Below are 14,175 nucleotides of genomic sequence, written 5' to 3'. Positions count from 1 at the left end.
TCTTGATTTTTTTTTTTGTCATTTTTACTAAAGCATATGTTTTATCTAATGGTCAGTAAAACTCCTTCCCTGTGAGGGTGGGGAGGCCCTGGCACAGGTTACCCAGAGAAGCTGTGGCTGCCCCTGGATCCCTGGAAGTGTCCCAGGCCAGGTTGGACGGGGCTTGGAGCAACCTGAACTCATGGAAGGTGTCACGTCTTGGTTTTAAATCAGTGCTGCTGCATCTTCCCCCACAAGCAGATTTGATATCCCCCCCTGGCTTTGTCACATCTGTCTGTCATGCTGTGGTTCCTTTTCCTGCTGAGAATGTTTCAAGGCTTTGCTTGAGTTCAGAGCTGTCCATCTGATAACGTGGGGCTTCTGTTCCGTTTGCAGAACATGTGGATCGAGAGAACCATCTACGTGACAGCCTATAAATTACCGGGGATTCTGAGGTGGTTTGAAGTCAAATCGGTCTTCATGGTAAGATCAGTTTGGCTTTATTGAGATTGCCTTAAAAAAATGGGGGGGTTGTAGAGCCAGGGAGCCAGGAGTGCAGCCAGCTCTCCTGAGTCATTAGGGCAAGGGCTGATTGATTAAGTTCTTGAGCACTTTTATTAAGTATTTGTGGCTCCCAGCAGGCCAGTATAGCCCTAAAAGGAAGAAGGACCTGAGGTGGTGTAGGGGAACCCTGCCCCATCCTAATGAATCGAGCCTGAATTTGGGTATTTTGGATTTGGGTATTTTGATTGTCATTTATCCAAAATATACCACAAATCAAATTCATTGTATGTGTCTGCTTTTCTCACCATTTGTGATTAAAGGTTGTTTTTGTTTCTTCACCACGTTTAGCTAAATATACCCTCTGCAACCTCACAGAGTAACTCCAAATTACTCATTTCTCTGTTCAACCATTTAGACTGTTTAGATAAGACATATCCATTAAACGCCTTTAAGATTAAATTATTCTTACACAGCTGTAATTTTTAAGGAGCAATAAAAACATTGTTACTGCGGTTTTTAAATCTCTCTTGTGAGGCTTATTTTTAAAGGAAAAGAACAATTTGCATATGATTAATTAAAACCTTTTTCATTGCTCCATTGAGGTTATGTTGGACAGTTGTATTTGGATGAACAGAAGTAATGCAGAAAATTACTATGGTATCTATAGTAACAGAATATGAATGTGATGTGTGACAGTAATAGGCAGCTGAATAAAACACATTGAATTCTTAATGAATTTTGTAGTTTCAATACAATCCTGATGGAGGAGATTGCATTTAACTTCTTGATTGCAAAAAGTCTTGCTTGGAAAGGCTGGCAAACGTGGTGAAAGTCCCTTCTCCTGACGAGCCCAGAGCAGAGCCTGACAGGCAGTTTGTGTCCACACAACCCCTAACACTCTGCTTGGCATCCAAATGGGCAGAAATCCTGGGAGATTTGGTGAGTCAGGATTATATTAGTTGCACAGCTGAAAAATGATAGCAGAATGGAACTTCATCCTGAGTGGGAAGACAAGCTGTAGATAACTTTTGACCTCCTCTGGCTTAGTTACTACAAAATGGGTATTGACTTTCTGCAAGATCCCTGTCAGCTAAAAGGCTGGGAGTGGGATCACGAGGTTACATCCCTGTAATGCTAAATTGTGATTATGGATACAGATATTATTGATCTTTTGCTAAGCACCAAGATATCCAAGCAGCTTTGCACGTTTCATATTTTATTGATGGAACGGGGATATCTTTAAAGGAAGAGGTGAGATCACATCAAATCAGTGCTGGGAGAGCTGAGTAATTTAATAAATGCAGTGTATTATGTTACATAACCCATAGGAACATGCAGAATTGCCTTAAATCTATTGGCTTTTAAAATTCCTTCTGAGTACTTTTGCCTAAACCCTTTTAGTCTGTTCATTATCTGCCAGAAATTCGGGGTCCACATTCATTCTTCTGTATCTGATTTGGTTTAGCTGGACACAAGTAGTTGTATGGGAAAAATTTGCTGAGGCCAGCCAGTGAATTAGAAACAGGGTTTGGACTCATATTGGGTTTTGAAAAGCACAAATTCTAATCTCTGTTTTGTTCTTATCTTGTAATTTTGTAGTGGTGCAAATGTAGCAGGAGTATGTAATTCCTGGCCCAGAGTGAGCAAGCCACTGGAACAAGGCTCATAATTTACACGTGTAATAAATAGCTTTCAGTAAGTGCCAAAGCCCAGTTTATTGTAGTGGGAAGTGCAATTCTCCATCTGCTTTTAAAAAAGTAGAGGGAGGGTTATAAGAGTAGTAAAAGAAGGGAGAATGAGAGAGAAAGCCATGATTGCTGCAGAAGAGTTAGAGCAGCTCTGTCAGCTCAATGAGTGCTGATTTCTGTAGATGCTCAAGAGCTTTAAAAGCAATGGTTCATCAACACATTATTGCATAATTATAAACCCATTAATACAAATGACAGAATCCTAAATTTAGCCTGTAATGTTCACAACAGTTCTTGATCTGACACATCTTCAGATGTGGAATATGGCTTTACTCTCCCAGTCCCAGCTTCCCCCGTGGCACATTCAACTCTGTCCAAGCCTGGACTGCTCCCTGTTCCCAGCAGAAACCTCAGGCTCCTTCCCTGCCTTCCAGAATAATTCACCAGGCAGGCTGCTAAAAATGCTAATTAAAACATCCTTGATGTAATCAGCTGGCAGGTGTAAGAGTAACAACTAAAGAGATTTGATTATAAGTGGTTCTCAGAAACAGGCTAAGCGACTGATAGCCAGGTAGAAGCGCTGCTTTGTTTATGTAGCATTTATGTAGATGAGGGTGTAATCAAATATACCCTTGCATTTTCCTCACAGGCCTCAATTAACCTTCCTTTTCTCTTCCTACCACATCGTTTTTTCAACATAAGCAGGTTGTGTCTTCCAGTGAGGACTGTCTACACTCTGGGTCACTGCAAATTAGTAATTTTGAGCCCATTCATTAATACTTAAAATATGTTAATACTGTTTTTTTTTCAACGTGAACAACTGTCATTCCAAAAGACACAGTTTCTGGGCATTAAAAAAAATTGCTGGAGATCAGTCAATTAAAATAAGCAAGTTTTAGACAGTGCAAGAGCTAATTCACCCCATGAAGATATCTGAGGAGTTCTCTTCCTTGAAGTCCAGGCTGTGGGAGAAAGGAAATTTCTCCCTTCAGTTCTCAACATTCTGATGAAGAAAATGTGACCCCCTGGGAAAAAGCTCAGCAGATTGCTTAGATGTCATCTCTTCAGCACATTAAACTTGATGTCCTTGGAAATACACCAAAATAATTGCTGCAGAGATATCTCCTTGATTTTTGAGCTGCTTAGGATTACATTTTCCATCAGAAAATCCACGTTAGAGTTATCATTTCTTTCTTGCTGTTATGTTAAGCTGGATCTTCTTTGTGGTGCTAAAACTCGCCGACCCTTAATCTCTGATGTTGTCCCTAATCCTCCAAAAACCTCACGTGGTTCCTGCCAGAGCCTTTCTAAATGCTGTGCTGGGTTGTAATCCACGGTGCAGCAGCAAAATGCATTTAACTTTCTCCTCTGATACTGACCATCATACCAGTTACCTCAGGAGAGAGATACCAAATATCTCAGTGCCTGAAACCGTCCTTTCTGGTAATTACTGGTCAAAAATCAGAAACTGTGAAATTCCAGAAGTGTTTCTGATCGTGATGGTTTAATGAACAGCCGGTTTAAAACTCCGCTCCTTGATTAAAACCTTCGGTTTTGATCTCAGGTTGAAATCAGCCCACTGGAAAACGCGATAGAGACCATGCAGTTGACCAATGATAAGATCAATAACATGGTTCAGCAGCACTTAAATGATCCAAACCTGCCCATCAACCCCCTGTCGATGCTGCTCAACGGCATCGTGGACCCCGCGGTCATGGGAGGCTTCACAAACTACGAGAAGGTAATGGCAGAATTCCCTGTCCTGCGGTGCCTCGGCTGGGCCCCAGCACAGGAAGGGCGTGGATCTGTTGGACAGAGTCCAGAGGAGGCACCAGGATGGTCAGAAGGGATGGAGCAGCTCTGCTGGGAGGAGAGGCTGAGGGAGTTGGGATTGATCAGCCTGGAGAAGAGAAGCTTCGGGGTGACCTGATTGTGGCCTTTCAGGAGCTGAAGGGACAACAAGTTGGAGAGAGACTTTACAAGGGCCTGGAGGGACAGGACAAGGGGGAATGGATTCCCACTGCCAGAGGGCAGGGATAGATGGGATATTGGGAAGGAATTGTTGGCTGTGAGGGTGTTGATGCCCTGGCACAGGTTGCCCAGAGAAGCTGTGGCTGCCCCTGGATCCCTGGAAATGTCCAAGGCCAGGTTGGACGGGGGTTGGAGCAACCTGGGATAGTAGAAGGTGTCCCTGCCCATGGCATGGAGTAGAACTGGATGGGTTTTAAGGTCCTTTAAGGTCCCTTCCAACACAAATCACTCTGGGATTTAGTGATTCCCTAATTTTCAGTTTGGAACTGTTACTGCTGTTTCGCAGAACTTTTAGGTCCATTCATTTATCTTCGCTGTTTTTCATTCTGGTAGTAGATGTTGATCCGTTTTCTGAAATTGCTGCTCCTTTCTCTCCCTTTAATAGGCTTTTTTTACTGAAAAATACATGCACGAGCATCCAGAAGATCATGACAAGATTGAGAAGCTGAAGGATCTCATCGCTTGGCAGGTAAAAAATTTGAAGTCAGGTTGGTCAGAGCCGACTGCTGTGGGAAGGCATCTCAGTGTCACTTTGAGAAAATCCAGACCTTAAACTCCTCACCCTGCATACACTTCTTTGCCATTTAAATCCATCTTGGAATTTGAGCTAAAGAGCATCTTTTCAAATCTGCCATCATTTCTCATTAGATAAAACTACAAGGAACAAACATGGTCAGCTTCTTTAATTCCTTTTTTTTTTTTTTTAATGACCAGAATACAATGAAAATCTCCCATCTGGATCAAATGAAAAAACATTTTTCAGGGCAAACGAGACAATTCCAGTTTTGTTCCACTGGACATTGTCAAGTGGTCTCAGGATAATTTATGATAAGTAAGAAAATACCAATATGGTTGGAAAATATTTTTCTCTCACAGAATAAGAAAGTGAATCATTGTCTTTTTATATTCAATTTGGTCTTTATAACAAAGGGAATAATTTACATTCCTGTAGGTTTCAGTCTTAGAGGTGATAGAACCAAAGCTACAGAATTCAAAAATAAAGTATCCTCTGAAGGCCATAAAACTATCAGTGAATAAAAACTCTTTTGGTCTGAAAAAAAAAAAAAAAAGACATTTATTAATTTATTTTTTGTAGCTTTTACAGAAGATTAGATTTTTATAGGCTTTAAGTTTTATAGAGGAAAATAATTTGGTCCCAGAAGACTGACTTGGTGTCAGCTCTCTGAGACTGAAACTTCAAATGAATTTACAAACACACTTTTCCTCAGCAAAGACTCACTGTGGTGGCATTTGTGTATGAAAATAATATTGCAGTCTGGAAATACATATGGCAGCTAATCACATTGTATTTGAATTATCCAGTGCTTTAAAATACATGGCTTCTTGTCAGCTTTGTAGTTGCAAACCAATGGGAAACAGAAAAATAGGGAAAAGGGATCAAAAATAATTTTTATATCTGAAATTTCTTGTCACTAGAAAAGCCCTTTCAGCACTTGTAAATATTTCATATACATTTGGGGTATCCTCAAATTCAAACTCCTTCTCACATCATTTCAGTTTTCAGCACTGAAATGGTTGGATTTGGCTCCCAAGCATTGGCTGCTGCTGGGAGAGGGAGGTGTGAGGAAGCTTTGGGAGGGAGGCAGGGGCCGAATTCATCACGGGCTGACAGTGATTGAAAGCAAAAATGAGTTTTCATTTTTCACTAATGTGGGGCTTGGAGTTTGTAATCACACCGAGATTTGCTCAGTGCTGTATAAATCAATCTGGAGATATGAAATAGTGGGAGCCTGACAATCCCATTATCAGCTGACCACTTAAATATAATTTTTTACTGTGCCCTTACCTCTTTCTCCATCGAGCTGTGGAATTCATACTCTTCAGGATATGATCCTTTTATAATTCCTGTGAACTTTTAATGCACATTTTGGTTCTGTCTATTATTAATCCAGATAAATACCATTAGGAAAGCGAAGTCCATTTTCATCTCCCTTAGTGCTTTTCCAACTTAGGAAAAACTGTTCCCATGCAACTGCACCGTGTCAAGCTGATCTTTTATTTTAACATGAGGATAATGAAATGATTGATTGAAATTAAGGTAGTGAAATGAATGATTGAGGACATTTAACTAATGTATTTACAGCACAGCAACACATAAAAATACCATGGCACATAAAAATCTTGTGCTGCTTCTGCAGAGCTGAAAGAACTGCTGCATACCAAAAACGTTTTAGTGATCGTATTTTATGATATTTCATATTATGAAAGATTGTCATTTCAGATTCATTTAATAATTCAAATCAATATAGGTTTTTTTCATTCTTTTCAGCCAAGCAGATCAAGGGTTTTTTTTAAAAAAGGGAAAAAAAAATCAGAGAATAATTTGAAGTTGCAGTGGAACTTGATAAAATTTTAAAATCAACAAAGAGTAGAGTTATGAAATAAGTAAGTGCTGTCTTGAGCTGGTTTTCTCTCTCATTCACCTCATTCATTTCTAGCTCTGCTACTTCCATGACTTTATCATTCACCTCTCCAAAGGTGAGGGACACCCTGGATGGTCTTTTGAAATGGAGCCATAAGCAAGCCCAGCCCTTTCTTCAGAGTGAAGAAAATTGGCAATATCATGAATGTGGCAAAATAATTTTTCTGTCTCCATTGAAGATTCATGTTGGTTTAAAATTCCATGTCACTCATCTCCACATTTCCCTGTGTCAGTGCCTGGACAGGAGATGCTGGGAGAATTCTGAAGTAGGGAGAAGGCGGTGAAGCAAAAATGATAAAAAAGTCAGAAGGTTCTTCCTGCACTTGATAATTGTTTCAAGGACTGAGTGGTTTTGGACAGGGAGACCAAATATCCCAACTCAGCAGGCTCACAGCTGCTCTGTAGCAAAGCCATGGGAAGTTTATTAAATTCAGGTTCTATTAAGGAATAGATTTTCTTTTTCTTCTTCTTCTTCTTTGGCTTCTTCTGCTGCTGCTGCTTTTTCTTCACCTTCGTCATCTTCTTCAGCTTCATCCCCTACATCATCATCATCATCATCTCCTTCTCCTCTTTTCTCCTTGATCTTCCTCTTCTCTCTTCTCCTTTCTCTTTCTTCTACATTTTTTTCTCCTCCAAATATTGTCATTTACTTCATGTTGCTTGATTTTCCAATTGGAGGTGGCTCACCCCTGGGACAGGCTCCTGATATCCTTTTCTCCTCATAAAAGTGATCTCAGAGCTGAAACTTCAGACCCCACCTGGGCTTCACCTTGGTAATTCCATTTTTTTTAAAAAATATTATGTTTAAGAATTCAACAGGTTCTTGGAAATAAATGAGCCAAGTGACCACTTACCGCTCCAACACAGGAGGGTCACAGTGTGGCCTGATAATTATGAAAATTTAGAAATTCTTTTACTTATTCAGAGCAAGGGAACTTTCTGAATTTAGTATTTATTTTTTATCGAGTTCAAATCCATGTGGCTGTAAATAAAGTGACTACATTAAAAAAAAAAGTAATTATTCTTACTTCTCTTTGTAGTCCATTTAAATAGTGCCAAATCCCAGAGAATCATCTTGATAAGATTTCTTGAGTTTGTTCATCTGTAATTCATCTGTGTATTTATTATTCTCCTTACTAATAAAGCTATTCCCTCTGATTGCTGCTCAGTCTTATTAGAAAAATCTGGGTTTAATCAGTATTATGATTTAATTATGAATTATTAAGGAGAAGCCTCTTAGCTTGATTGCTGCAGAGAATATCTAAGTTAGAATCAGAGCACTGTGTGGGCTGGAATGGACCTGGAAGAGGAGATCTTTTTCCTGAGCTGGAGGTACAAAACTCTACTGGTGTGTCTGCATAGCTGTGGGAATGAAAATATCTCTCTTAAAACATTTCCAAAGGTCAGCTACACCTCCACACTTTGAACTAATTATATAATCTTGGGCTGGTGTGGATATTTTGTGACAGAAGCCTTGAAGATAAAGGATTATTTTCAGTTACAGAAGAGAATGAATGTAATTTTTTTCCTCTTCTGTTTTCCTTCCCCTAGAAAATAAAATAATTTTTCTAAGGAGAACTATATAGATAGAAGAAAACTGTATGTTTTATTAATCAGTATTGCTCTGCAATATAGATCTGGCCAAGGATGTAGCTCATCTGCAGGTTTAGAAGTAGCTTTTATTAAAGAAAACTTACAACTATTTTCCTCTTTAAGGTTTTATTCTCATGAAACTGGGAAGGGATTTGATTTCACTGACCCGGTGTGAGACTCATCATTCCTCAATTTGCCATTTTATAGTAAAGAATGTATAGGAGGTTGGGAATAGGACACCACAGCAGGATTTGGGCTGTCTGGTAAATCCAGCTGGGCCTCCAACATGGGATTTCTGGGAAGCACTAGGGGTGTATTAAATTTAAAGGACTTTGGTTGATAGAGAAGATGGGAAATCATGAATAACAGATTTTTAGATCTTTTTTACTGTGTTGTGTCTCATACAATGAATGATGATGATTACTATGATGATAATATAATCCTTATTGTCATTTTAATGTTGTGTTTATTTTTAATATTCTTATCTTTATGATTATCATTATTATAATTATTTTTTTACAATTTTTACTGTTGTTATTGCTGTTATTACTGCAATCATCACGACTCCAATTATTGTTCCGTGAGATCTTTTACTCCCGTGTGAGAGCCCTGCCCTGACTCTTCCCTTGGGAGGGACTGGGTGGGGTGAAGCAGCCAAACTCTGCATTCCAGATCCCGTTCCTGGCAGAAGGCATCCGGCTCCACGGGGAGAAGGTGACAGAGGCCCTGAGGCCGTTCCATGAGAGGATGGAGGCTTGTTTCAGGCAGCTGAAGGACAAGGTGGAGAAGCAGTACGGGGTCCGTGCTGTGGTAAGAACCTCCTGACTTCATCCTCCCTTAATATGTGGAATTGCTCTAAATTGCAGCCAGTTGTGTGTTCTTGTGTCACAATTCCCACTGGTTAAAAAAAGCCACGTAGATTAAGCACTGCCTGCTTGTTCTCAGTGGTCATCAACTTATGAAATACCGAGATGGGATAAGAGATGTAGAAAAAGCTTTGGTGCTTCCACTTCTGAGCATGGGAACAGTTTCTAAATTGCCTGACTCCGTTCCTTAAAAGTCAAGGTAATTCTTCAACTTTGAAGGATTTGGGTTACAAAAACACATTAAAAAATTGCCACTTAATGTGATTCTTCTAGAGCTGAATGTCACCTTTCCATAGGTGTGATTCCCTTAGGGATGGGAGGACTGTGCAATCAGTGTGTCCTCTGACATCACCCTAATTGTGGGCAGGCATTAAACAGTAACTCCTACTTAATGAGCTTTAGAAGGACTCAAATTCATCCTTTTCTCACTGCAACAAACTGTTTTCAGTTGCTATTTCATCTTCAAGGTACAACCAGAATTTGGTGGTGTTTCCAGGGGGGGTTTGTTCTGCTTGGGAGTGTTACCCAAGGTGGAGGAAGGCCAAAAACCAGCCAACAGCTTTGTAATTGAGAACAGAATTGATAATTCAGGCAAAAGCCACATGGATTGGGTGGTATTGGCTGATCACTTTTGCCTGAGGAAAGGAGGCTCAGGGGGGACCTTCCCTCTCTCTCCAACTCCCTGAGGGAGGGTGGAGAGGTGGGAGCCAGGGGGGTGTCGGGCTCTGCTCCCAGGGAACAAGGGACAGGATGAGAGGAAACGGCCTCAAGCTGTGCCAGGGGAGGTTCAGGTTGGACATCAGGAGGAATTTCTTCACTGAAGGGGTTGTCAGGCATTGGAAGGGGCTGTCCAGTTTGCAGTCCCCATCCCTGGAGGTGTCCCAGGAAGGACTGGGCTTGTCACTCGGTGCTCTGGGCTGGGATTGAGCACAGGTTGGACTTGATGATCTTAGAGATCTTTTCCAACCTTAATTATTCTGTGATTCTGTCCATAGCAATGGCAGCTTTTTTAGTGGGAACATTGAGATCATACAGGGAACATGCCAGCCTTCCTGGCATCCTTGCAACTGGCGCTCCGTTCGTGGTCCTTCAAATCCCATCTAAAATATTTAGGAAAATGTTCAAATGGTGATTTATTCCCTAGGAGAACAGGAATAATCGACATTAATGATAGCTGCGTGTCAGTCACTTCAATAATATAATACCCGTTTACATCATGAGGGAGATGACTGGGAAGTCATACACAGGTGGCGTTATCTCTAATTTCACTCAACCCACAGGAAGAATTGTCAGCATTGATGGAGTTTTATCGCTTCTGTCTTCCTTGTACAAAGCCAATTTACCAGTAGTTGACAGGGTGGAAAATATACCTGTAATTAAACAGCATGAGATTCTTATTTGTTGACTGAAAGAGTTCAATTATTTTATGCATATATCAGTTATTAATGACTAACAAAGCTTGGATAAATATTCAGAACTCTGAAATTGTCTGAAACAAACCCCAAACTTTCAGGTATTTTTTTTCTACGCCCAGATGTCACTCTGTAAATTGGCTCTCCTGACATTTTTGACATCAAGTTTCTCTTAATGTGTTTTTGGGTTTTTGTTTTTGTTTTTTTTTTTTTTTTTTTTTTTTTTTTTTTTTTTTTTTTTTTTTTTTTTTTTTTTTTTTTTTTTTTTTTTTTTTTTTTTTTTTTTTTTTTTTTTTTTTTTTTTTTTTTTTTTTTTTTTTGTTAGCTCCATTTCATTTAAATATATTGACAGGGCAATCACTTTGATTGCAGAGATGGATTAAAAAAATATTTGTGGAAAGCTCCTTTTTCAAGACCAGATGTAAAAAAGCATTTAAAAAACATTGAAGTAAAGGAATTATGAATATGCTGAGCTGGAAGGGACCCACAAGGATCATCGAGTCCAACTCCTGGCCTTGCACAGGCCCGTCCCCAGGAGTCACAACACGTGCCTGAGAGTATTCTTGAATTAATGGAATATGCTTAAAATTCCACATGTGCCCCATGAGGACCTAAATATTTTTTTCCTAGTCCTTTAAATAAATTTCCTTTACAATCTCTTTCTCAGCTGTTAAACACAAGGTATAAATACAATGATACGATTCTGTGGTTGAAGAGTTAAGATCCTGTGTTTCTGTCCCGCAGCTCTCCAGCCTGGAGGACAGGCGGGGCAGTCGGCCACGCTCCATGGTGAGATCCTTCACCATGCCCTCATCTTCCAGACCCCTCTCCGTGGCATCTGTGTCTTCCATCTCCTCAGACAGCACCCCCTCCCGGCCTGGCTCCGATGGGTGAGTGGGAAATCCTCCTGCAGGGCTTGTCCTTGGGTTTGGAGGGGTGGCTTCATCCCCAGATCTCTGGGCTGTCACAGGGTTACTCCTTCCCATCCTCCTGACTCCTCCAGTGTGGCAGCAGGGTGTTGGTTTGGTCTCAGAGGTGTAAGGTTTGTGGTTGGGTTGTTTCCCAGTGAATTTTATCCCAGATTTGGTTCACAGTATAATAATACTCTGCAAACTGGAGTGGAGTGGGGATAGGGTTTGGGTTAGTGTTCCACTAAGTTGGTCGTAGGGCTGGAGCACCTCCTGGGAAAACAGGCTGGGAGGGTTGGGATTGTCCAGCCTGGAGAAGAGAAGGCTCTTCCAGTGCCTAAAGAGGCTCCAAGTGAGCTGGAGAGGGACTTTGAACAAGGGCATGGAGAGACAAGATACAGGGAATGGCTTCCCACTGCCAGAGGACATGGATAGATTGAATATTGGGAAGGAATTCTTCCCTGTGAGGGTGGGCAGGCCCTGGCACAGGTTGCCCAGAGAAGCTGTGGCTGCCCCATCCCTGGAAGTGTCCAAGGCCGGGTTGGACAGGGCTTGGAGCAACCTGGGCTAGTGGAAGGTGACCCTGCCCATGGCAGGGGGTGGAACAAGATGGGCTTTAAGATCCCTTCCAACCCAAACTTTCTGTGATGTTTTAAGTGCCAGCATAATATTGGGTAAAAACATCAGCCTTTATAGACATTTATCTCAAGATGTCCTGGTTTTTAACCAAGGTAAATATAATGCCCTTCTTTGTCCTTTTTTACAAAGTGAAACAAAACCCCTTAAACATTCAAACAAAGAAAAAAAAAAAAAGAGGAGACAAATTACCCCTTTTAGAGTATTTCAAGTGTATTAGTGCAGCAGTGATCTTTGCAGTCAGTGATGAGATGCTTGTGCAGCCAACCCTGTCACAGCATCCAGGTGTAGCTCAGGAGAAGGAAGGGATTAGTGAACTGCTCAATCACCTCTGCTCACTTCTACTGCCAGAGGAAAAGCTGCTTATGGCAAGATTGTACTTCAAGACTTATCAAGATATTTCACATGAGAACTGGGAATTCTGTTGATAAGCCCTGTCTCACAGTCACATCCCTCAAAGAACAAAATAATCTGTTTTCTGTCTGGGCTTTCCGTGCAGCCTCAGAAGTCCCTTCTCCCTCTTCCTCCCCCCCCAGGCATCCCTGTAATCCAGAAATGCAATATTTGACCTAGGCAGCAGTTTTTTAAAACCTCCTGAAGGGCTGCTGACATACAGGGATGTGCTAGAAATGCTCATGTCCCTCGTGCACCTTCTGAGGGGAGTTATTATTACCTGACTAGAGACTAAAAGCATCAAGTAGAATTAAATACAGCACCTGAGGACCAACGTGGTGCTGACCTTGATGACGAGCAGTTTATTTGCCCGTTGGGAAGAGCTGCAAGCAGAGCACGGTTCAGCCTCTAGAATGTATTCACAGGGAGTCATGGTGTAAATGCAGGACAGCACAGGTGAGCATGTGTTTTGATTAATTCATCCACAGATTTGCCTTGCTGGAATTTAGAGGCAAAACCATCAAAGGTTAATGGGCAACTTTATTTTATCCCAGAAGAAGAATACTGATTCTTTCGCTACCTGCCTCTACTTTTTCCTCTTTTTCCCTTCAAAATCTTTAATTGTATTTTTCTTTCTAATTGGATTTTATTTACTCGAGTTTCACCTCTCCATCTTAGCTTTGGTGCAGTAAGTGTCACTAAGCAGTTTGGGAGGGTCATAATGTGTAAATACACACAGGGAATCTACTCAGTTTGTATTTTTAAAAGCAACTCACAAAGATCCCGATGCATCTCAGCTCCTGCTCCGAGCCCAGGATGATACAGGAAAATATAATGAACAATCATTATCATTGAGGTGATCTGAAAAAGTACTCATTTGCTTGATCAATGGAGCAAGAGATTTAAATAATACCATGAAAGACCTCAAAAATTCATGTGACTGTTAAGTCATGTGGTTGATTTGGCAATTCTCACCGGGAACAAGTTCCTTTATGTACCCACCAGAGTGGATTTATGGTCAGTTCTTCTCTCTGATTTCCAGGTCCCCCCTCTTCATATATTAATTTTTACAACACAGATTAAGCTAAAAAGCAATTAAAAATGAAGCCAACAGACTGTCTTGTCCAAATCACCCAACCTATATTTTATACCACCTCCAGCTCCTCCTGCTTCGAGGCTTTTAAACGGTAAAGACTCAAGGCAGGCACTGACATAGGATGTGTTTTACAACTCCCAACTCTAGGTATAAATAAAACCCACTTTTAAAAAGGACCTTGGGTTTATTCCCTACTTAAAACAGGACGTAGAAGTACAAATCTGAGCACTTACACTCAGTGGTTGGAAGGGGGGAAGTCCCAGGGTGCCGGTTGGATTTGTCAGCTGTTGCAAGTCCTGATGTTCTTCCAGTTGGAGCACGGTGTGCTGACCCATTTTATCATGGATACATTGCCTACAAAAAATTAATAGCCCTAATAATAGTAATGCCTGGAAGGGAAGCAATTAATCATTGTCTGAAGAATGGCAGTTCCTCTTGTAAACTTGAGATCAGCCTATGAGGCTCTGGAACCACCCTCCAACCCGGCCCAGCTTAGCCTAAAATACACAATTCAGGTGGCTAAAAGGTGCTGGGAGAGCTGTTGGCTGCTCAGGGCTGTGTCACTGAAGTACTCTGTGGCCCTCTGTTCCCTGTCTGTAAAATGGGATGGATAAACCCTGTGGTTT

At 41.1% G+C, this 14,175-nt stretch overlaps 1 protein-coding gene across 2 annotated transcripts in view; it reads left to right on the top strand.

Moving 5' to 3' along the window:
• Positions 1–14,175, top strand: part of DOCK1 (dedicator of cytokinesis 1) — a 264,003-nt gene that overhangs the window by 231,157 nt on the left and 18,671 nt on the right. For both annotated transcript variants that reach the window (XM_027899291.1, XM_027899290.1), the window contains exons 44-48: positions 376–462; positions 3,736–3,912; positions 4,588–4,671; positions 8,911–9,048; positions 11,261–11,406. In XM_027899291.1, the coding sequence (XP_027755092.1) occupies positions 376–462; positions 3,736–3,912; positions 4,588–4,671; positions 8,911–9,048; positions 11,261–11,406 (632 nt within the window). The remainder of the gene's footprint in view (positions 1–375; positions 463–3,735; positions 3,913–4,587; positions 4,672–8,910; positions 9,049–11,260; positions 11,407–14,175) is intronic.

This window comes from Empidonax traillii, unplaced genomic scaffold, assembly GCF_003031625.1.
Source record: "Empidonax traillii isolate 1590-97213 ecotype Southwest subspecies unplaced genomic scaffold, ASM303162v1 scaffold655:size661012, whole genome shotgun sequence".
NCBI lineage: Eukaryota > Metazoa > Chordata > Aves > Passeriformes > Tyrannidae > Empidonax > Empidonax traillii.
This window is presented reverse-complemented; position numbering and strand designations above follow the sequence as displayed.